This window comes from Takifugu flavidus, chromosome 22 (genome assembly GCF_003711565.1).
Source record: "Takifugu flavidus isolate HTHZ2018 chromosome 22, ASM371156v2, whole genome shotgun sequence".
NCBI classification, from domain to species: domain Eukaryota; kingdom Metazoa; phylum Chordata; class Actinopteri; order Tetraodontiformes; family Tetraodontidae; genus Takifugu; species Takifugu flavidus.
Window position 1 is genome coordinate 432745 of NC_079541.1, and position 22798 is coordinate 455542.

The 22798-nt window shown below is 54.5% G+C and overlaps 1 protein-coding gene and 2 long non-coding RNA genes across 3 annotated transcripts; 2 read left to right on the forward strand and 1 right to left on the reverse strand.

The window, feature by feature from the left end:
* The first annotated feature begins 206 nt into the window (after window positions 1-206).
* slc38a4 (solute carrier family 38 member 4) lies at window positions 207-15418 on the forward strand. Its single transcript, XM_057022019.1, is given in 17 exon segments — window positions 207-370; window positions 6570-6773; window positions 6857-6953; window positions 7064-7179; window positions 7537-7610; window positions 7702-7794; window positions 7879-7960; window positions 8059-8141; window positions 8463-8521; window positions 8613-8751; window positions 8754-8857; window positions 8983-9062; window positions 9347-9447; window positions 9572-9696; window positions 12419-12563; window positions 13156-13253; window positions 13325-15418. Coding segments are annotated over 16 exon segments (1626 nt in total). The 5' UTR covers window positions 207-370; window positions 6570-6648; the 3' UTR covers window positions 13430-15418.
* Window positions 1505-2382, reverse strand: LOC130519007 (uncharacterized). The gene is made up of 2 exons (XR_008948197.1): window positions 2023-2382; window positions 1505-1936 (listed from the first exon to the last, which is right to left on the reverse strand). It is a non-coding gene; the product is annotated as an uncharacterized LOC130519007 (long non-coding RNA).
* A 1559-nt stretch (window positions 15419-16977) lies between the features above and the next one.
* LOC130519006 (uncharacterized) lies at window positions 16978-21636 on the forward strand. Its single transcript, XR_008948196.1, has 4 exons — window positions 16978-19003; window positions 19103-19172; window positions 19569-21405; window positions 21502-21636. It is a non-coding gene; the product is annotated as an uncharacterized LOC130519006 (long non-coding RNA).
* Window positions 21637-22798: the final 1162 nt, after the last annotated feature.

The following is a 22798-nucleotide window of genomic DNA, read 5'->3' on the forward strand; positions in this document are numbered from 1 at the left end:
AGCAGAACCGGGCTGCTGTGCACGTCTGCCTGTGCGTGTGTGTGCAGCCTGGACACGCGGAACGTAAACAAAGGACCTCCGCCTCCAAAGGCACCTTAAAGCCCTTAAAGTGTTGCAGTTAGACCAGAAGAACCCACTTTAACGGGAACGAACTCATTATTGGCCAAACGAGCCAAAGTGACGTTTACAACCTACAGCCCCCCCGCCCCCCCCCCCCCGCCATAAGTTGGAGGTGAAACCCGACGCTCCTGCCATCATCACATGGCAGATGGAAATTTCCACTCCGGCCCCGTGTTGCTGCTGAGGGTCTCCGGCTCCGGCTCCAGTCCGCCTCCGCCCTGCGCACAGCTGCGCCACGCTGCAACAGTCGGTAAGTGCCCGACCATCACGCACGCGCCCCGCACTTTTATCAGCGTTGTTGCCGCCACATTTGACGGATTTGTCCCGCAGATTTTCGCCCCTTTAAATCGAGTTTCGCGCAGTTGCGAACCAAGTGAGACCGACGCAGGCAGAAGCGCGTCCGCGTCTCCGGAGGCCGCGGTTCCGCCTCCGGACGCGGGTTCGAGTCCTTCGTGGCTCGTTTTTATGTTTTTATGGGAAGCGCAGCGGAGCCTCCTGCAGGGTGTTACCAGCTGCCCGGGTTCGACACGCGCTCACCGTCCAAGCGGAGCGCGTGCGGGTGGTTTCAGGTGTGTTTGTCGCGGTTAATCGAACTTTCAGATAAAGCAGGTTGTTGCCCCCCCCCCCCCCGTGTTGCATCATCCTGGAGATTGTGTGTGGTGTGTGTGTGTGTGTGTGTGTGTTTGTGAGTGTGTGTGTGCGTGTATGTGTGTGAGAGAGAGTTTGTTTGTGTGTGTGTGTGTGAGTGAGTGTGTGTGTGCGTGCGTGCGTGTGGGTGGGTGGGTGGATGTGTTTGTGTGTTTGTGTTTGTGAGTGTGTGTGTGTGTGTGTGTGTGGGCTGATAATTGGACCTGTAGGTTCTGGAGAACAGCCACCACCTGACTCGGCTCTCAGGTGGGTTCAGCGCCGCTCACAGCCCAGTCTGGGACTCGCGAATGTCTGTCATTAAAAGGCAGAACCATAAGGAACCAGGCCGGAACCCATCGGACCCCCTGAGCCAGACCCGTCTGGTTCCACATGGAGAATTTGCAGCTGCGATCAGAAATTAATTTCAACCAACAGGTCGACTCACTGGTTTCACCAACGTTTTAGCGTTCTGTAGCGAGCGTGCTAACAGAAGTGTCATGGCAGAGAGGACAAACAGCCCTGAAGGTCCTGAGGGATAGCATGTGGATGCTAACATGCAGCTAACTTAATAATAGTGGACTCACTTAAGTAGGTTTCAGCTCCCAGCAGAGGTCCAGCACCAGTCAGCAGGCAGACCTGGCCCCCCACATGTGGGTCAGATAGTTCTGGACGGGCAGGAGGACTCACTGATGTGATCCGGACCGCCAGCACCAGCTGTGGGAGGTGTCTTTAACACAAAGACGCACGGAGGCCGATCTGTCAGCACGTTCAGCTGAAGGTAGCAACACGAGAGACGCTGTTTATTTTTACTCGGCGTTGCGTAATAGTCAAACAGGGACGTGGGGCCACGAGTCCCTCACATGAGTCCAAACGGTTGAGATCTGTCCGTCCTCGTGTCCCTCAGGACGCTGCTGCTGCTGCTGCTGAGAATCAAACTTTTATTGGAACAAAATTTAATTTGTGAGCGAGAAATCCCTGATAACGAGACTGTGGAATGTCCCATGAGACATGTCCTATTGTCTCTTGTTGACACTCTCGTCACCCGTGACAGAAACAAGCGTGTCGTCATGACGACGGCGGTGTTCAGCACGGGTTCGTCCTGGTTTTCATCCCAGCGGTTCTGCCCCTCGTGCTGGTTGCCGATAGCTTAGCTTAGCTGGAGGACAGGACCCGGCGCGTCCTCTCCGTCCTGCGGACGTCAGAACAGCAGCCTTGAACTCAAAGTCCCACCTTATTACGAAAACAAGACCATGTCGTCATCGGGCGGATCGATACCAGCTGATAAGATGAAAAAGTTGGAACGCCGGCCGGTGGGGACGGAGCAGCAACGAGTAGCAAAGGTCCCCCATCAGCCGGCTCATGTGATCCACCTGTGGCTCCTTTCAGCCACAGAAACACGCCAAAGCCAAACAGCGAGAAACAGTCCAATCAGGTCCGAGTCGACGCCCCTCGAGGTTTGACGGAGCCGGCGTTCAATGCTCGTTGGGCGCGTTCTGGAGGAATGTTGCTTCACGCTACAGCGGACGCTGACTGACGGGTCCGCTGGTTGCTGGAGCAACTCTCCAGAGTCCTCAGTCATGTAGCTGCATGCTTAGCATGCTAGCCCCCAAACAGGTTCAGCACCTTTGATGTCAGGCGCGGCGGCTCCGCCTGCGTGCGCAGCTCACGTGTACGACGGGCGAAACCCTGCTGCTGTTACGTAAAAGCAGCGGCGCCGCCTCAACACGTCAGGAAGGTCCTGAGCAGCTAGCGCTAGCGCCACGCTACCTGAGCGGGGATGGAGGATGTTTTGATTGAGGCTACGGTGGCGTGATGGTCGCCCTGTGACCCTCATCACCAGAACAGGTCGCAAAGTTCTGATCGGGGCCGATGCCGTCCAGGCCCAGCGGGTCTGACCGCCTGTTTGTGAAACCTTCCAGAACCTTTTGCTGCTTCAGCGGCACTGCTGCTACAGAGCTAACGCTAGGCTATGCTAAGGCTGTCGAATAATCGGTGACATTTTTGAGTGGACCTTTTAAATCAGGACAATCTGTCCTCTGGGATGTTTGGAGTCATTTAGCTAAACGGCGGCTCACTTCTGCTCATTTGGACCCGAGAACTTTATTCATCGCTCTCGGGTCACGAACCCACCAGCGTTCGGCACTGGTTCCAGAATAGAAACCAGTTTAACTGCATCACCAGCTCGTTGAAGGGGGACGAATGTCCAATGGAACAGATCTCGGGGAGACGTGAGCCGGTTTCTGGCCTTGATGCTCTTTGGTTCCCATCAAAATAACCTCGTCTTTGACATGACCTCGGGGGCGGGCACATCCCCGAGCTGCCCTCTGATTGGCTGTCAACGACACAGCCTTCCCTGGACAGGTTGTCTCCTGGAACGCTTTGGGAACGTGCGTGCGTGCGCAAACAGTGGAGTACAGAGACGGGCTGGTGTGCGCACGTGGGTGTTGGTAACTGTGACTCACCAAATTTCACAAGAGTAAAACTGTTGGTGGTCATGTGGCGGGTCACGTGACCCCATCCTGAGGAGACCCCGAGTATTTAAGTGTGAGCAACTGGCTGCTGCTCCTGTTGATGATGCGAGACGCGGAGGCGCTTTGATCTGCATCATTTCTCTCTCCTTTGATGTCTGGCCTCACACGTGGTGCTTGTGTTGATGTCTCGTGCACTTCGTGACAGTTGTGATGTGGGTTTTCAGTGGTGGCGGGTCGGAGCAGTGGGTCGGAGCAGTGGGTCGGAATGGTGGGTCGGAACGGTCCCTCAGTTCTTTTCCATGACACGAGTGTGTGTGTGTGTGTGTGTGGGGGGGGGGGGGGTTTGGGGGGGGAGGGGTCAGAGCACACCCTGCTTGTCCTCATTGGCCGCTGAAGCTCCTCCCTCCTGTCTTTTAAAGAGTGTTTTCTCACCTGAGTGCGTCTCATCGTCCTTTCACTGGTCCATCATCCGTCTTCAGCGGACGTGTTCAAACATTGTTGGACCTTCGTAAAGAGACGTTTAAAGCGTGAGTATTGTCCTCGGGTTGGCTTCAAAAAATCAGGTTTGCAGGAACATGAGAAATGTGCTCGGACCAAAGTGAAGCTGGACAGGACTGAAACGGGACAGGACTGAAGTGGACAGGACTGAAGCTGGACAGGACTGAAGTGGGACAGGACTGAAGCTGGACAGGACTGAAATGGGACAGGACTGAAGTGGGACAGGACTGAAATGGGACAGGATTGAAACTGGACAGGACTGAAATGGGACAGGACTGAAACGGGACAGGACTGAAGCTGGACAGGACTGAAACTGGACAGGACTAAGCTGGACAGGACTGAAGTGGGACAGGACTGAAGTGGGACAGGACTGAAGTGGGACAGGACTGAAACTGGACAGGACTGAAACTGGACAGGACTGAAGCTGGACAGGACTGAAGTGGGACAGGACTGAAATGGGACAGGACTGAAACGGGACAGGACTGGCTCCGGCAGCTCCTGGTGTCGTCCACACCTGTCCGGTCGGTGCCGCTGCGTCTCGTGAGTTTGCCGGTTGGCTCCTGCTGTCCAGCGGTTCAGGCGCCTCCGTCCCTGCTGCAGCCTGTGATGGTAACGCTGCCGGGCAGGTGAATCCTGCTGGCAGCAGCAGGCGGAGAGATTAGCTGTACCGAGGTGTTTGGTGTGGACGTTAGCGGCGAGCGGAGCCGCTTAATCCGTGTTGGCTCAAAGCGGTCGGACTTTAGCGCTGGAAACCAAACCGGTGGGGGGGCTGCTGGGGGGGGGGGCTGCTGGGCGGGGGCTCTGGGGGGGGGGGCTGCTGGGTGGGGCTGGTGGGCGGGGTCTCTGGGGGGGGCTGCTGGGAGGGGGGCTCTGGGGAGGGGGGGGCTGCTGGGGGGGGGGGGGGGCTGGGCGGGGGCTCTGGGGGGGGGGGCTGCTGGGTGGGGCTGCTGGGGGGGGGGGGGCTGGGCGGGGGCTCTGGGGAGGGGGGGGGGTTGGTGGGAGGGGGGCTGGTTTAGTCCTCATGATGTTTAAATTGTTCCAGAGGATCTTCTACATGCTGGATCATGTGATTGTTTAGTTTGTAGAAAGTTTAAAGAGACACGTGGTGATCAAAGCATCATGTGACTCGGGCTCGCTGGTTCCGGCTGTCAGACCAAGACTTGTCGGATGATTGAGGTGGTCACGAAGTCGCACCTGCGTCATCCAGCGACAACAACGTCTCCACAAGCCCGAGCAAGAAACCGCAAACGCCCGCCAACATCAGGCTGGTCGTCGGTGGGACTGAGCCGAACAACGGGCCGGGTTGTTATCAGCTGGGGTCCGGTGGGCCGGTGGGAACGCTCCCTCCGGACTGAACCTTTGGGGCCACCGTCATCTGCCATCGTTTAAAATCAGCTCTAACGAGCGCCACCAGCGCTGCGCCCACGCTAGCCTCCATGTTGTTTTCCTGTTTTCTGGCCCGTTTCTGACGTTAACGTCTGAGGAGACACGGGAGACGTTCCGGTCCCGGTTCTTAGACGGTTTACGACTGTTCAAATCAGCCACGTGCACACGCTCGTGTTCTGCTGATTCAAAGCTAGCGTGTTAGCGTGCTAATGCCACGGGCTGCAGCTTCATGTGGAGTCTGGAGACGTTGCTCTGAAGCGCTAATTCAGGAGCTACTTCAAGTTCTTATAAATTCATTTCAGCAAAAACTGGATTTTAGTGGTTTTGTTCTTCACGCCGCCGCCGCTGTGGTTGCGTAAGCGCCACTGTGGTTGCGTGAGCGGCGCTGCGGTTGCGTAAGCGGCGCTGTGGTTTTCGTCTCCTGCATCATTTGTCAGCGAGGAGCGTTTTTCCTTCTGTCCAATCAAAGAGTCCTTTGTGAGTGTCGGGCAAAGCTGTCGATGGTTCCAATGATGGAGGCTTTGTGTTGCGTAACAGGGTGGTGAATGCTGCAGCTCCTCACGGGCCTCTCCAACTGGGCCGGGCCGGGCCGGGCCGGGTGAACCCGCTCACACAGGAACAAGGAGACCTGTTGATGGCGGCGGCCTCATGAACCCGCTGCATCTCTGACCTGGTTTCAGAGTTTGTTGGTCTGAGCTGACGGGCGCTCGCCAACGGACGCCAGCCGCCGGTCACGCTGGAGCAACCTGGGCGGGGCTTTGTGTGTTTCCAATCACCGTCGCCCAACCAAGCCTCTGAGGGAACATCATAAACATTCCTCCAGTTCCAGGAAGTGGGAGGACTGGTTTGTGAAATAGTGAGACCAGTATCACAGTGGACCCCCTTCAGATATGTGGGATTATTCTCAGGTTAATATTCAGCTGTAAAACTCCCTCCTGACGTCAGGAAGACGCCATCCAGGATTCAAGGTTAATGTCGCCCGGCAGATTTTTGTTGACCAGCGAGCAGGAATGAAGTGTTGCGCAACTTCCTCCCATTGTCCACGTGCTTCCAGGAAACAGTGAGGAAGTGAGTGTTGCCACTGAGGCTGCAGGAGGAACCTGGGCTGAGTTCCTGATTACAGTGAGAGACATGGGCTAGCTAGGGCTGGCTCGGGCTGGCTAGGGCTAGCTAGGGCTGGCTAGGGCTAGCTAGGGCTGGCTCGGGCTGGCTAGGGCTGGCTAGGGCTGGCTAGGGCTAGCTAGGGCTGGCTAGGGCTGGCTAGGGCTAGCTAGGGCTGGCTAGGGCTGGCTAGGCTAGCTAGGGCTGGCTAGGGCTGGGTAGGGCTGGCTAGGGCTAGCTAGGGCTGGCTAGGGCTAGGCTAGAGCTAGCTAGAGCTGGCAGGGTTTGCTCCATTTAAGCTCAGATGGTCGTGTCTGAAATATCTGGATGTATATTTTAGTTCTTGACCGGTTCTTTTTCGTGCAGTTAACAGATCTGAGTTCCACCTGGTGACCTCTGAACTCTGCAAACCCACATTCTCTACCGCTCGCCGCTCTGTGCCAACATGCCAGGAGTTGTGGATCGTATGGAGCTGAGTAAAGTGTCCATGGTGACGGATGACGACAGCGCCGACAGCTTGGACGACGGCTACACGGAGCCGGTGGACGCCGAGAAGGCCACCCTGGACAGGTGGGGGGGCGCGGAGCCGCTCGCGGTCGAGGTTCTGCACAATGATGCAACGGAGTCACATGAGGGAGTTTTGTGTCTTTCAGTCAGTTCCTGGACGACAACGAGGACGCAGAAAGCCAGAAGTTCCTGTCCAATGGGATGATGAAGAAGAAGAAGTATGAGGAGTATCACGAGGAATATGTAAGAGAAGGGAGACGGGTTCAGCTCTAAATCGGGCACATTTGGACCTAAAGACGGTCTGGAAATGTGTTTAGGTTCTGCTCTGAGCCTTGTCTCCTTGCGTCCTGCAGCATCCTGGACACACGTCCTTCGGCATGTCTGTGTTCAACCTGAGCAACGCCATCATGGGCAGCGGCATCCTGGGCCTGTCCTTCGCCATGGCCAACACCGGCATCGTGCTCTTCACGTAAGAGTCCCGCCACCTGCCGTCGCTAAGTGCTACATGCTAATGATGAAATGTTCGGGGACGCGTTGAGCCGAGCTGTAGTTTCAGTCCTCACAGCCTCAAATGAGGACAGGCTGAAGATCACGAAGCTGATTGTGTTCTTCCGCCGGACCGAGGAGCCGGTGTGCCGTCCCCATAACCCCCCATGTCCACCTGGGTCCCCCTGTGACCCCAGGAGGTGGCGGCGGTCCTGGCCCAGGGCGGCGGTCCTGGCCCAGGGCCGGCGGTCCTGGCCCAGGGCCGGCGGGCTGGACGCTCCAGTGCTGCAGACTAGTCTTCAACCCCCTCCAGACCCTTAACCTGCCTGTGTCTGTGCAGCTTCCTGCTCATCGCTGTGGCCATCCTGTCCCTCTACTCTGTTCACCTGCTCCTGATGACGGCCAAGGAAGGAGGTGAGTGGTGGGACCCCTTCCTGACTCCAACCGCCCCCCAGCAAATCCAGCAGCTTGTCCTTGCTGACCTGTCTCCCCTCTGTCCTAACAGGGTCCCTCATCTATGAAAAACTGGGGGAGAGAGCCTTCGGCTGGCCCGGGAAGATGGCCGCCTTCGGGTCCATAATCATGCAGAACATCGGCGGTAGGCAGATTATAGTCATGTGACCCCAAGTCATGTGACCCAGGCCCATCTAACGCCAGGCCCGTGTCTGTCCTGTCCTCTCAGCCATGTCCAGCTACCTGTTCATCGTCAAGTATGAGCTTCCTGAAGTGATCCGGACCTTCCTGGCTTTGGAGGAAAACTCTGGGTGAGCGCACGTTCCCGAACACACACTCACACACACACACTCACACACACACACACGGATTATAGGGCCGGCTCTGACCCGTCCAAACTCTCCTGCAGCGAATGGTACCTGAACGGAAACTACCTGGTGATATTTGTGTCCATCGGGGTCATCCTGCCTCTGTCCCTCCTCAAAAATCTGGGTAAGAGTTCCGATTACGGCTCGGATGCTTCTGACGGAACCACCCTCCGCTCCGCTTCCAGCTCCGGTACTTAACGATCACTCTAGAACGTCTTAGCCAGCGATCCGATTTCGCCGCGTCGGCAGCCAGAAATCCGCCGGGATGATTGCAGAATGCTGGAGGTGGATGTTGGCGGCGTCGGCGGGCCGTCCTGAAGGCCTCCGCGGTGTCAGATGGTGCTGATCTATTTTGGATTTGGGTCACATCGATACGAGAGCGATGACCCAGCTCTGAGAATAGACAACATCTGCCTCCTCCAGTAATCCTCCTTTTCTGCCTCAGGCTACCTGGGCTACACCAGCGGCTTCTCCCTCTCCTGCATGGTCTTTTTTCTGGGGGTGGTAAGTTCCCGACTTGCTCATAGTTTGAGGAGAACAGGTGGATCAGCAGGTGGATCCAGGGATCAGCGGTGATCCGTCTCCTCCCTTCCAGGTGATCTATAAGAAGACGCAGCTGCCGTGTCCGCTTCCCTTCTTCTTCCATAACGCCAACGTCAGCGCTAACGCGTCGGAGATGATGGGCTTGTACCAGCACAACAGCTCCGCTCTCGCCGGTTTCTCCCGCGCCGACATGTCCCCGGCGCTCCTCTCAGCCCCGGCGCCCAGCAGCCCGGCGCCGTGCCCCACGCCGACCTGGAGGAAATGTGCACGCCCAAGTACTTCGTCTTTAATTCTCAGGTACGGTGACGTCAGGCTGAGGCCTCCTCCGGTGTGTGTGTGTGTGTGTGTGTGTGTGTGTGTGTGTAAAGCTGCCTGGTTTCTGGGGGGGTTCCCACCCACCGACCTGTGTGTGTGTCCTGCAGACGGCGTACACCATCCCCATCCTGGCCTTCGCCTTCGTGTGCCACCCGGAGGTGCTGCCCATCTACAGCGAGCTCAAAGAGTACGTACACAGATACACTCCCACGGTGCTTTCCTTCCGTTGCCGTGGAGATGCAGACGGGCTTTTGGTGCTGGTGTCCCACGTGAAGTCCTAAACCCTCAGAGTGGTTGTTTTGTTCAGCGGTGAGATGCTGAATCGGAGGTTTTACCGTCTCAGATCGCTGAGCTCCTTTTGGAGCCGAGTTCAGCTCTGTGGGCGTCGCCGGGCCAACGCTTGGCCGCCTGTTTCTGTCCACCTGAGGACGTGGTGGACGTGTCTCAACGCTGGGTTTTGTGTGTCCACAGCCGCACCAGGAGACGCATGCAGAACGTGTCCAACCTGTCCATCCTCACCATGCTGCTGATGTACATGATGTCGGCGCTCTTCGGCTACCTCACCTTCTACGGTGAGTGACGGCGAGACATCGGGGGACATCGGGGGACGTGGGAGGACGTGCTCGATGTCTCGCCGGGGTCCCGGCGGCGGCAGGTGCTGAGCTGACGTGTCCACTCACCGTTTCTCCTCCACAGACAACGTGGAGGCCGAGCTGCTCCACACCTTCACCAAGGTTTACAAGTTCGACACCATGTTGCTGCTGGTGCGCCTGGCGGTGCTGACGGCCGTCACGCTCACCGTGCCCATCGTGCTGTTCCCGGTGAGTCGCCGCCCGTGCACGCCCTCTGGGGCGAGCGCGCGCACGCCCTCTGCTGCCGCCGCTGAACCGTCGCTCACATTCCTTCACACACGCGCACGCTCGGCCTTTTCAGCCCATACATGTTCAGTCTAATTTTAGTTCTTGTCTGACACGAGGAGAACAAAAATGGCCACCTTCCCCAGGAGCTGTCAGCCTCTTGTTCACCTTCCACGCTCACTCACACGCACGCGCGCACGCGCTTTCGCCATCAGTTTTTTAAATTTCCAATCTGGCTGCGGATTCGTTGAACGGCCACAAGAGGGCAGCAAATCGCAACATAATCATGGAGAAGCGCTCCTAAACTGTTCGTGCACACGCACGCGGGCACGCGCACACATACGCAACCGTCTACTCATTTGCATCGCTACACAAACATAAACACACAAATATGAACCCACAGACCACATTTTTAGAAGATGCTGCTGCTGCGTTTCTGCAGGGGGACCCACCCCCCCCTTGTCTTTCTGGGGGAGACCATCCCCCCCCTCCCCCAACCCCCCCCCTGTCTTTCTGGGGGAGACCAACCCCCCCTTTCCCCAACCCCCCCCCACTGTGGAAGTTTACAGGGACAGTGGAAAAACCCCTGGCGCTGCCCCCTGCCAGCCGGAGACAGGGAGGCGGAGCCATGGGGGCGACGCTCATGGGTGGCTGCTCACGGTTAGACAGCGAGAAGACGGTGCAATTTCAGACAAAAGTAACCAACCGTTTCCTAGCAACAGTGAAAAAGATTCTTCACACATTCTTGTCCCGTCGATGAAACACTCAAAACAATTATAATCATTAATAATTAACGGTAAAAGGAAAAGTTTCTAAAAACTGAAAAAGGGACGATGGCGGAACGTCAGGGTGAACAGGGTGAGGAGGGGAACACACACACACGCACACACACCCACACCCACACACACACACACACACACACACACACCCACACACACTCACACACACACACTCTCGTCCGTGGGAGCCAAGGACGCCGGCAGTCAAAGCTCACGTTAATCTCTGGCTGAAGGTCAGAAGATTCTCAAATGTCAAATGGAAACTTGGAGAATTCCTTTGATCTGAGCATCAAAGCAGATTAGTGAAGCAGCTCTTTTCGAGAAAAAAGCCCAAACTACAGGTGTGTGTTTGTGTCTTTTCTTTCTTTCATTTCTTTTCTTCTTTCCCACTAAATCAGATCTGTTTTAAAACATCGTTTTGCATTAATCTAAAATAATCACATATAAATAATCACATTTAATGATCATTAAAGGCAAATCTTAAACATTTTGTCTCAGTTCTTTGTGATTATTTTGCAGAATAGACTTTTTAATTTTAGCATTTAAGGAAACAAGAAATTTTATCGAGTACTTGAACAGAAATAAAGTTTAAACTTCATTTATAGCTGTAAACGAGCCCGAATGATCCGATTGAAGCGCCGCCATCATCAGGAGTTCTGACAGCTCCGTAACTTGGTGTTTAAGGACAAAAACAACGCTGGTTATTTGTTCTACGGTTGTTCACGTCTCACAATATCCTGTTTTTCTTTCACTTCTCTTTTTCGCTCTCAAAGTGTCTCAGTGTTGTTACCTTAACGGGGTTTCCCCCCCGCTTCTGTTTCCTCTCAACATCTGTGAATTTAAATATTGGTGGTGGTTCGGCTCGGCCGTGTTCCTCCGCCTGCAGCTCAAACTAGAACCCAGAGACCCGGTCTGATCTGGCCCAGCGGTTCCTTCACAGACCCTCAGCAAATATCACATGATCGAACCCCCCCCCACCCCGCGCCCCCGCGCCAGGTAACGGCGGGCTGCCGAACGGTTCGGCGCCTTGGAGAGAAATACCGCGACCACACTCGAGTCCCCCCCCCCAGGCCTGATTGCGCAAGAGGTGGTGGGAAGAAGCCCCGGCTGAATTATCGCCTCCATCACTCACAAGAAATGAGGTCAGACTTGGGACACTTCCTTGGCAGCGCAGCGGTGGGGGGGCAGGCGCCGTCCCGGTGCCCCCACCGTGCAGATAGAGGTCAATGCGCCGCAGCTGCCGCCGCCCTGTCTTCGGTCATGATTACAGGCGTGTGTGCGAGCACAGGAGGGTTCTAGAGGCTCTGAATCTGTCCCGGCACCGGTGTTTATTGAACCGCCACCGTGACCACGACCATGAAGGCCGAGCCAGGAACTGGAGTGTGCTCAAGGTTGGAGTCCGTTTGAGGCGGGAGGCCTTTGGGGCGGAGTCACGAGAGTCCTGCGCTTCCCTTCTGGCCACGGCTGATGCAATTGCTCGCCGCTCTTTCACTGCAGGGCATAATCCTCTGCCCTTCTCAATGAGCAAGCCCCACCCCCTGTCCTAGCCACGCCCCGTGTGGGCCACAGCGGCGCCGGAGGTTTCACCTAATCCTGACAACCTTTCACCCAGTGGCCGCCTGTGGAGGCCCCCTGATACTGAGCAGCACCAGGCTTCTGGGCCGGAGCCTCCTGTTTCACACACACACACACACACACACACACACACACACACACACACACACACACACACACTACTGCTCTAGTGTGTGTGTGTGTGTGTTTGTTTTGAGCACTATCGGGGACAGTCAGCACAACAGGACCTCACCAAACGGTCTCCTCTTTTCTTATGGGGCCTGATTCTCCAAACCTTCTCGCTCTCTGAATCAGTCAAAGCTCAGACGTTTGCTGTCGCTCTGCCACCCCAGATCCGCTCCTCCATCACCACCCTGCTGTTCAGCGGACGGGACTTCAGCTGGACCCGTCACATGCTGATCGCCGCCGCCATCCTGGCCTTCAACAACATGCTGGTCATCTTCGTCCCCACCATCAGGGACATCTTCGGCTTCATCGGTGAGTAAAAGTGACATTTAATGATCCTCGTTTGAGTGAACCAACATAAAAAAGGTGCAGCAACAGATGAGCCTAAAGTCAAAATGTGCCTCTCATCTCCTCTCTAGAGTTATTACACTGTAATAAAGGGTCCAGTCTGTCTGTAGGGTGCATAAGCATTAAAATGACCTTAAATGTTCATCTAGAGGCGTCTTTTTCAGATAAAATGTAATAAAGTCCTGTTGTTGTTGGGTCTTACTGCGTAAAGGGATTACGTGCCCTTGGAGCAGCTTCTGGGGCCGATAGAACCTCTCAAATGTAGGAAAATCCCTCCGTAGATGTTCGTCCAGCACAGAAAATCCACCTGAATCTGAAGCAGAAATGTTGGTGCTGTGCAGGAGACCACAGAGATTCAGTCGTGGTCGGGTGCAGGTCGTGGTAGTCGTCTGTCTGTAGAGTCCACACAGGACTTCCTGTCCTGGACCCAGGACTGGTCCAGGACCGATGGGAGACCTGACTCAACTCCTGGCGAGTACAGGAGGTCGTCCAGGGGGGTCAAAGGTCAACGATGGGTTGAAAGGGGGAGCCTAAACGTGGCTGCTTTGACCCGCAGGCTCGTCCGCTGCCACCATGCTGATCTTCATCCTACCTGCTGCCTTCTACCTGCGCCTGGTCAAGTCGGTGCCGCTTCGCTCCCCACAGAAGATCGGGGTGAGTCTGCAGAAGAGCCCCCTCAAGTAGCCCGTTAGCCTTGAAATGATCCCTGGCGTCTCTCCCCTCAGGCGGCCGTCTTTTTGGTCGTGGGAGTCGTGTTCATGATCGGCAGCTTGTCCCTCATCGTCCTGGACTGGATCCACAACCCACCGGGCTCCAGCGGCGGCCACTAAAGCGCTCAGGTCCAGGTGAAGGCACCTGGACGTGACAGTGTTCATCAGCTGAGTCAATCATCCAGTGTCACCCTCTGAAACCACACAAACCAGAGAATCCCACCACAGCGGCGGGATCGCAACAATCCCCCGAGATCATTAAAACCGCCACTGGTACCAGCTGCCGACCATCAGAACCAGTGTTCTGAACTCTGCCGTGACGAGCTGGCAAACCTCCGAGTCCAGGAACAACATTTGGAGGTGGAGCTGCTCGTCCTCCATAATTCAAGAAGGCCCTCAACAACACGTTCTCACACACACACACACACACACACATGTATTAACGTGTCATCTGAACGGTTAATCTATGCTAGGCTGCTACATGCTAACACCAGCGCTTCTCTGTCAGCCAGTGTTGGTGTTGGAAACGGACCAGAACCGTGTTTACTGCTCACATGTGCCGTGGATTCCATCTCGCGGCGCCTGCAGCGCTAACAAGGCGCTAGGAAGTATTTTCCAACACGTGCTAATTACATCGGCTGGAATAATTGATTAGGCTGCGCCGTTTCTAAAAGCATCTCCTTTTAAAGCTGAATGGGGACAAATGAAACTTGATTGTTTATGATGTTTACGATCATTCCGCCTCTAAAATATCCCAGAAAAACGCGTCGAGTGGCGGAAACGGCTCAGACGTCACCCAGCGGATTGGTGGACTTTGATTATCGCCATCGGATGTATTGATATTTGCAGTTTTTGCATGAGCCAAACCCCCTAATTTCCCAGAAATTGACGGTGCCTTTGGTGGAACCTCTGAGGACGAGCGACCCCCCCCCACATTCGTGCGTGTCACCACCACCTCCAGCCAAAGCTGACGTCATCAGATCCTTTGTGGGTTTATGAAACTAAACGATATTTCGAATGAAATGCTCTATTTTCTGCATGTTTTTGGACTACAGACATGGTCGTTTTGGACATTTGTATATGTTGTGTATATATCTGTATTTTATGGTACATGTGTCGGAGTGGCTTCTCAGGAGCTTCAGGCTCTTCAGTGTTTTAGTTGAGCTGTACCTGACGTGTTTTAGCTGTTTTTTTCTCCTGCTGTTCAACAGTAGAGCTGTTTTATTTGGCGCTTGTATATTTTGTGTCTACGGACCATTTTTCATGTCTTCACGTGAACGTATGTGATCGGATTTTCCCGGAGGTCTCGGGGGCAACGTGTCGCCACCGCCGTTGCCTCCTGTTGACCAGCTCCACATTTCAGCTGATCAGTGTTGATGTTGAATGTTTCAACGGTTTCAGGAACACAGGAAGGTTCTTGTGAGGCGCAACACCTGTCAAAGAGCACCGTTGCTCTTGTCTGTATGCTCGCCGTGCTAGCATAGCGCCCTAGCTGACCTGCAGGAGCCTCCCCTGGTAGCCAGCTCTCACCTCCACCAGACAATCAGACCTGTTTGTTCTTCATCGAGTGCTGTCAGACAAAGCTGCCCCAGGGTTTGGGAACGTTTTTACTTTGATGTTACTTGAACTGCAGCTGCCGACGGTTCTGGTTCTGAGCGTTTGGTGATGAGTTCATCGGCATCGCCTTCATCACTGCCAGGATGGATCGAACTGAAGCAAGTCATTAGCTCTCTATGATCTCAGGTTTGTTTTTCCTTCACGGAAGAACTTCATTCATCTTCTGCACGTTTGAGCCAAGCTGTAAACTGCAGCCGTGCGCGCTCCGGCCCCCGGGGGGGGGGGGGGTGACCCTGGGGCGGCCCTGGGCGACCCTGGGGCGACCCTGGGGCGACCCTGCGGACCAGGTCCCAGCTCCTTCTGACGGTGTCACGGAGAGCTTCGCCCAGAAGCTCCTGCCTTCCTATGAGCCTCGGCGGAGCAGCACGCGCTCCGTGGTTCCGCTGGTCGCAGCTTCCTGCGATCAGGCTGAAAATTCAGATTTGTAATTTTTACAGACTAAGAGGATGTTTTGTATCGGTGACGTTATAAACAATAAAAATGTGAATGAAAGGCTTCCTTGTGTGCGTTTGGAGACCCGCGGAGGTGGCGGAGCTCCTGGAGGCTCCTGCGGCCGCTGACATCTACTGCTGACATGTAGCAGCCGCGTGTGATCTTTCCAAACGGGTCAGCCCGCTTATGTAACCCGCGGTCTTTAGCTCAGCCGCCGCAGAGCTACATCTGGGTCCACCTGGAACCTGCAGCGGTGCCAGAACCCTCAGAACCGCTGACAAACGTGAAGCTACAGACCCGTTTTAGCTCCGGCGTGATGGAAGCTGCTCCTGGTGAGTCTGTAGTGAGTCCATATCTCTGTAGGATCCACCTGGCTCGGCGTCGGGATCTTTGACACGAGCCTCAATGAGCAGATCCGTCCGCTCCGTTTCCCAGCTGGTCCTGGATGTGCTGGAGGTCCAGACTGGGAGGGACACAGCACAGATCTGTCCGGATCTCAAGATTTTAGTTGTTTTGACATCCATTGAGGTCCAACTAGTCCATCTGTCCATTCTGCCACTTCAGGTAAGAGCTGAAGGACGACCTGGACAAGGTTGTCCAACCTGTGGACAAACACCACGTGCACGTCACTCATCCAGGTCATGTTGATGCATAACGCACAGAAATACACTTGATAACAAATCACGACGGAGCCGGAGGTCCGTTTCGAGCCACCAATCCTGGACAGGAATAACTGTCCCTCACGTGTCCTTTCAGGTAAAAGCCGATGGGGACGCAGGTCCCCGTCAGGGTCACCCAGCAGAGAGCTTTGACCTTCATGAGCTGCTGGGTCGCCCTCTCATGATGACGCCCTCGGGGTCGGGCCAGAACTCATTTCTAGAACAATCTCGTCAACGTTTGATTAATGTCCTCTTTATTGTGTCTCTGAAGCTGGGACAGGACTGCGTCAGAACCTGGACTGTGACGTCAGCATGTGCAACGTGACCATGACTTTCTCTGGGTAAATATTAGCAGCGCGACACCGAATCGGCTCTTCGCTCACGCAAACAGCAGCTAAGTTGTTCCGCTCAACTGAAGAGAAATGAAGTTTCTCCAGTTCGTCCTCTCGTCTCCTGCTTGTCTTTACCGGCTCAACAACTTCTTCGGGATTAACTGTACGGGGGGGGGGGGGGATTCCTGGAACACGGTCCCCGTTAATAACCAGCTATCTGTGTGGGAAAAAGGCCTCAGCAGCACCAGTTGGCAAAAGGTTGGAGTCAAACCAGTCACATAGCGAAAGAGCTTAGCTTAGCCTGATTTACTGTACTCACAAAACTGGGGGGGCTGTCAACAAAAGAGCTACTATACCGTCCCTGAAACAGAACACTAATGGGGGGGTAAAATAACATACACGGTAATTAAGTGATTCCTGTGTTTACATATAATTTGTGCATTTGAAGGTTGTCTTAAATCCCCGTTGTGCTCTGGAATAACGACACGGAGGGAGGACGAAGGTGTGGACACCGTCCGACGCTCCTTAAAAAGTGGCAGTTTAGTGAGGAGAAGCTCGCCTGTTTTGGCAGCCTGAAGGTCGTGGGATTAAGGTCGCCTCTCGGCAGGTACGCAGCAGCTCCGGGGGGTGGGGGGGGGGGGGGCAGAGCTGCTCCCACCCGTTCTACTGGGAGGTGTTTTCAGACACAAAGATGGCAACAAGCTGACAGAAGCCACGTTTTGGTGTGAGAGGACAGTGTGGCTAGCCATCACCAGGCGCGCCAACGGGGGGGGGGGGCTTGTTTCTGACTCCCGTAGTAACCGGGGGGGGGGGGGGGGTCACGACCAGCAGATCACAGAAAGCTCTGTTTCTTTTCACCTTAGGGTGATTTTGGCTCTGTTAGATTCACCCTGGAAAGATTTCAAGCCACTGAACCAGCGGTGGCGTTCCCCAGGGACCCCCACTTGGCCCAGCTCATGTCGGGAACACCCAGGAGACATTTGTCTTGCCATCAACCCCCCAGCCAGGAGTCAAACCCACAACCTTCTTGTATTTGCTGGCTATAATAATAATATCTAAAAGTATGTTTCCCAGCGTAGGTTCTTCAGGATCTGAGCTGCCACACTTCGACCCCCCCGCTGGAACAGAACCCCCGCAGGTTCTCTGGTTCTGCTTCCGTAATCTGAAACGGAGGGCTGAGTTCTCACCAGCAGGTAAAGTTGTGACAGGGCCCTGGGTCCTGGTCTGGCCGCTCTGCTTGTTTTGCTTCGCCCTCTGAGCCCATCACACCCACAAAGAAAGGTGCTACGTTTGCAACCCCCCCCCCCCCCCCCCCCCAACTTTGCAGTTTCAGATGACTGGGTGGGACAACAGCCCTTATTCTAGCGGGAGGAAGTGGACCGGACTGAGGCCTCCTGGTTCTCTGGGTCCACAGGTAAACCACCTCAGTGTCTGATCTGGACTCATTAGGATTCCAGGAGGGTGTCCAGAATCGTCCTCCCTGTGGGTCAGCGTGTGTCTCCTGTAATTTAAATAAACATTTTAGAGCATTTGATAGTTTCAAATATATTTGATAGTTTTAAACCAGAAGCTCTTAGCTGTTAGCTGTTAGCTGTTAGCTGTTAGCTGTAGCGGCTCAGTCCAGCTGCTCATACAGGGACTCCTTTTATATATTTACCCTTTTATTATCCTTATTTATACTGACAACTCAATGAAACCCTGATTCCTCCCCAACAAACACCAAAATGTGTTTCAGCAAGAGAACAAAGAGGACAGTCAGATGCTTTGATGTAAAGGATATATTGAAGAAATTCCCAAGGATTTCACTTCATTGAAAAGGGGCCGAAGCTTCGGCGCCTCTGGAGGAACTCCTCATTTTACAGTTCACACGAGGTCACCAGACGATCTGGGATGGACAGAAGGTACAGACGCTCCCCACCAGAGGGTACAGACGCTCCCCACCAGAAGGTACAGACGCTCCCCACCAGAGGATACAGACGCTCCCCACCAGAAGGTACAGACGCTCCCCACCAGAAGGTACAGACGCTCCCCACCAGAGGGTACAGACGCTCCCCACCAGAAGGTACAGACGCTCCCCACCAGAGGGTACAGACGCTCCCCACCAGAAGGTACAGACCCTCCCCACCAGAGGGTACAGACGCTCCCCACCAGAGGATACAGACGCTCCCCACCAGAAAGTACAGACGCTCCCCACCAGAAGGTACAGACCCTCCCCACCAGAGGGTACAGACGCTCCCCACCAGAAGGTACAGACGCTCCCCACCAGAAGGTACAGACGCTCCCCACCAGAAGGTACAGACGCTCCCCACCAGAGGATACAGACGCTCCCCACCAGAAGGTACAGACGCTCCCCACCAGAGGATACAGACGCTCCCCACCAGAAGGTACAGACGCTCCCCACCAGAAGGTACAGACCCTCCCCACCAGAAGGTACAGACGCTCCCCACCAGAAGGTACAGACGCTCCCCACCAGAAGGTACAGACCCTCCCCACCAGAAGGTACAGACGCTCCCCACCAGAAGGTACAGACGCTCCCCACCAGAGGGTACAGACCCTCCCCACCAGAGGATACAGACGCTCCCCACCTCAGGCTGCACCTTCAGGCGCCACCTGGGTTCCTACTCAGGTGCTTTGTTTCCCTCCTGTGTGTGTGTGTGTGTGTGTGTTGTGTGTGTGTGTGTGTGTGGTGTGTGTGTGTGTGTGTGTGTGTGATCTACACAGGGGATATGCAAAATCTGCTGTGTCATCTGTAGATTTCACCAGCATTGTGACAGAAAAGGGGTGTGTCCTCACAAACATGAAGCAAAGCACTCAGGTGACCAGGTGAGCTTGTTGCACCTCTCTCACCTCTGTCCCCTCTCCCACCTCTGTCCCCTCTGTCCCCTCTCTCACCTCTATCCCCTCTCTCACCTCTATCCCCTCTCTCACCTCTGTCCCCTCTCTCACCTCTGTCCCCTCTCTCATCTCTGTCCCCTCTGTCCCCTCTCTATCTCTGTCCCCTCTGTCCCCTCTCCCACCTCTGTCCCCTCTCCCACCTCTGTCCCCTCTGTCCCCTCTCTTATCTCTGTCCCCTCTCTCATCTCTGTCCCCTCTGTCCCCTCTCTCACCTCTGTCCCCTCTGTCCCCTGATGACAGCAGTATTTGGGGTCCTCTCATGCTGGAGAAGCTCAGCTGGTTCTGAGGTCTCGTTGGTCTCGTTGTGTCCCACCTCCCCTGCAGGTCTGGAGGAGCCCCCACAGGCTTTAGGGCGCCGTCACATGTTCACTTGAATAACCGACATTCCAGTGAAGAAGAACCCGTCTGATGGTTCTGCTCCGAGCCTCTTCAGGGACCTGAAGTCTGTGGCACATTAAGACAGCAGGAAGTCTCATGACGACGCGTCTCTGAGGTTTGAGCTAATAACGCAGCAAAGGGAAGAAACCTCACGTCTAATCTCTAAATTTCCTGACGGTCGTACCAGCAGAATATTTGCTTCAGTCCCAGATTTCACGTTACGCAACAGCGATTTGTTCGCACAAAACAGGACGAATGGAGATAAAAGCAGGAATGTTTGGCTTTGAGAGAGGAGCAGCTAATCACACAGCTCACGTTAGCGAATGGTGCAGCAGACGGTGATACACCTGTGTGACTGTTGGTGGTGGAACAGCAGAACTCTCAAGAGTTCAGATGCTGAATTGTGAGTTCCTCCTTCGTTGCTGCCTTTGTTCCAGTAACGGGATCAAAGTGACTCATCATGATGAAAAAGCATGATAAGACTTCCCCAAACACGCTGGACGGGACGCAGAGAGGAAGAACAATGGACACACCTGTGTCAAACAATGACTGTCATTCTCAGGACTGCTTGGATTGTGATGTTGGTAGTGTGTTTAGCTAACAGGAACAAACGCTAGCGTCCGCTTACATAAGTCTGCTGCTCGGCAGCTGCGAACCAGGCGGGACTTTCTCACAGGGACTCAAATCAGCCGTCGCATTAGCGCCTTTCACTTACTTAGAATCCACTTCAAGGTCACGTGCTCCCGAAGTGTCACGATAGCACAATGTTTATGTGGCGGAATCGGCGTTAGCTGTGCAGCAGGTCACCTGTGGCTGTGGGACGGCAGCAGATGTTGTGTTTCCACTCCTGTTTTAGTCACAGCGGTTACGCAACCCAAGGCTGTCAAAACAGCAACAAAACCGCCACCTTGCTAACGTTAGCAGGGAACTAGCTAAGGGTGGGTGGGAGCGACGGGGGACCAGCTGAGTCCAGCTGAGGCTCCTGGAGACACTCGGAGAGACGCCTTGTCGAGGGACAAGCACATAGCTGCAGCAGATCCCTCCAGCAGATGGAGATCCCTCCAGCAGATGGAGATCCCTCCAGCAGATGGAGATCCCCCCAGCAGATGGAGATCCCCCCAGCAGAGGGAGATCCCTCCTGAGGATGATCTGACCCATGGAGGCCTCCTCCTACTGCAGTCAGCACCGGCCTTCAGCACAGACCCAGGTCCACCACCCATCCATCATCCATCATCCATCCATCCATCCATCCATCCATCCATCCATCCATCCATCCATCCATCATCCATCCATCCACCCACCCACCCAGGCTGGAGCCCATCCCAGCAGGGGTCCTCCCTGGACACCTCACCAGGGCCACCACAGAGAGCCAGCCCTGGGCCGGTATAGTTGGGGGAGCGTCTCGGGGTAACCGTCCCTTCTTGCTGCGAGGCCTCTGGCCTGCATGTGAACGTTGCGTTCCAGGAAGCTTCGCTCTGTTGCAGCACTTCTCTTCCTGGAAACGAGGCTACATTTAGATCGCCTCTCCGGCTCAACGCTCACAGCCTCACTGCTTCCTCTGCTCTGAACTTTAGCTACACTCTGAGAAGGCGGCGGTGTTTAGGAGAATCTACTCAGGTTTATTCAACAGCTGCTCCTTTTGATCCCTCTAGAAAGAAGAAAAGCCACAGTTTTGTCCTCATCTGTCCTCAAGCTCCACTGAAGAATGAGCTCCCCCAGGTTCATCGTTGCTGTCCTCATGAGCGGACTCTTACCTTGATGAGAGAGTTTAGATCTACCTGAGGTGTGGCCCCTTGAAGCAGCTCCACTCTCACCCCTCACAATGCTCATGGCACCGTGACGTCATTTTTAATGTTGCCAATAAATCTTCTGATTTCAGGAGTTTCTTCCTGTGACCCGAGAGCAGCGTTCTCCCAGTGTTACTGACGGGGCAGAAGCAGGTAGGGGAACACCCAACTGCTGAGGGGTCCTGACTAGTTTAGTGTTTGTGTGTGAGTGTGTGTGTGTGTGTGTGGTGTGTGTGTGTGTGTGTGAGTGTGTGTGTGTGTGTGTGTGTGTGTGTGTGTGTGTGTGTGTGTGTGTGTGTGTGTGTGTGTGTGTGTGTGTGTGAGTGTGTGTGTGCTGCTCTCCTCCTGGTTCTACTACTGGACCACATCACAGCTGGAGCCGTGTGGTCCAACGTCCCCATGGGGTCAGAACTGCTCTGGAAACAAAGACAATATTTAGGTCGGTCTGGGATACAAACACACCGTCGATTCCTCAGATGTCATTTTAAAAAATATTACTGAGGCCACAAAATCGTCCCAGGATAATTCCAACCATTTCAACTTGACTGTGTAGCCAGCTGTCATCGTTGTGAGGTCTCTGGGTCTGTCTCTAGGTCTGTCTCTGGGTCTGTCTCTGGGTCTGTCTCTGGGTCTGTCTCTAGGTCTGTCTCTGGGTCTGTCTCTAGGTCTGTCTCTGGGTCTGTCTCTACGTCTGCCTACCTGCCTACCTGTGATAGTTCTCTAGTCTATTTGGGGAATGTTGACAAGTAAAGAAAGAGCTGAGATTCCGGAGGGACTTTGACCTTTGATCTTCCATAGATAAAAGCTTTCTGATCAAAGGCAACCTACTGAGTTATGTAACCCATTGTGACTGCATCTGGAGGACGTCCACTCTGCTGCTACTACTAACTTAGTTACCTTGGTTATCGCGCTCCATTAAAGGACGGCAGGACGCTGGAGCAGCTGCTCTCCTACCTTAACACACGTGGTCGTTCTGGCTGTAAGTCCCAACTACCTCCTCCGTTTCCATATCAACAGATGTCTTTACTTTGCTATAACTTATTTTTAATTACTAAATTTACCTCAGTTGTGTTTTACTATGGTATGGTACGGTATGCTACGGCACAGTATGCTACGGTACAGTACGGTACAGTACGATATGCTACAGTACAGTACGATATGGTACGGTACGGTACAGTACGATATTGTACGGTACAGTACGATATTGTACGGTACGGTACAGTACGGTACGGTACAGTACGATATTGTACGGTACAGTACGATATGGTACGGTATGGTACGGTACAGTACAGTACGATATGCTACGGCACAGTACGGTACGGTACAGTACGATATGCTACAGTACAGTACAATATGGTACGGCACAGTATGGTACGGTACAGTACGATA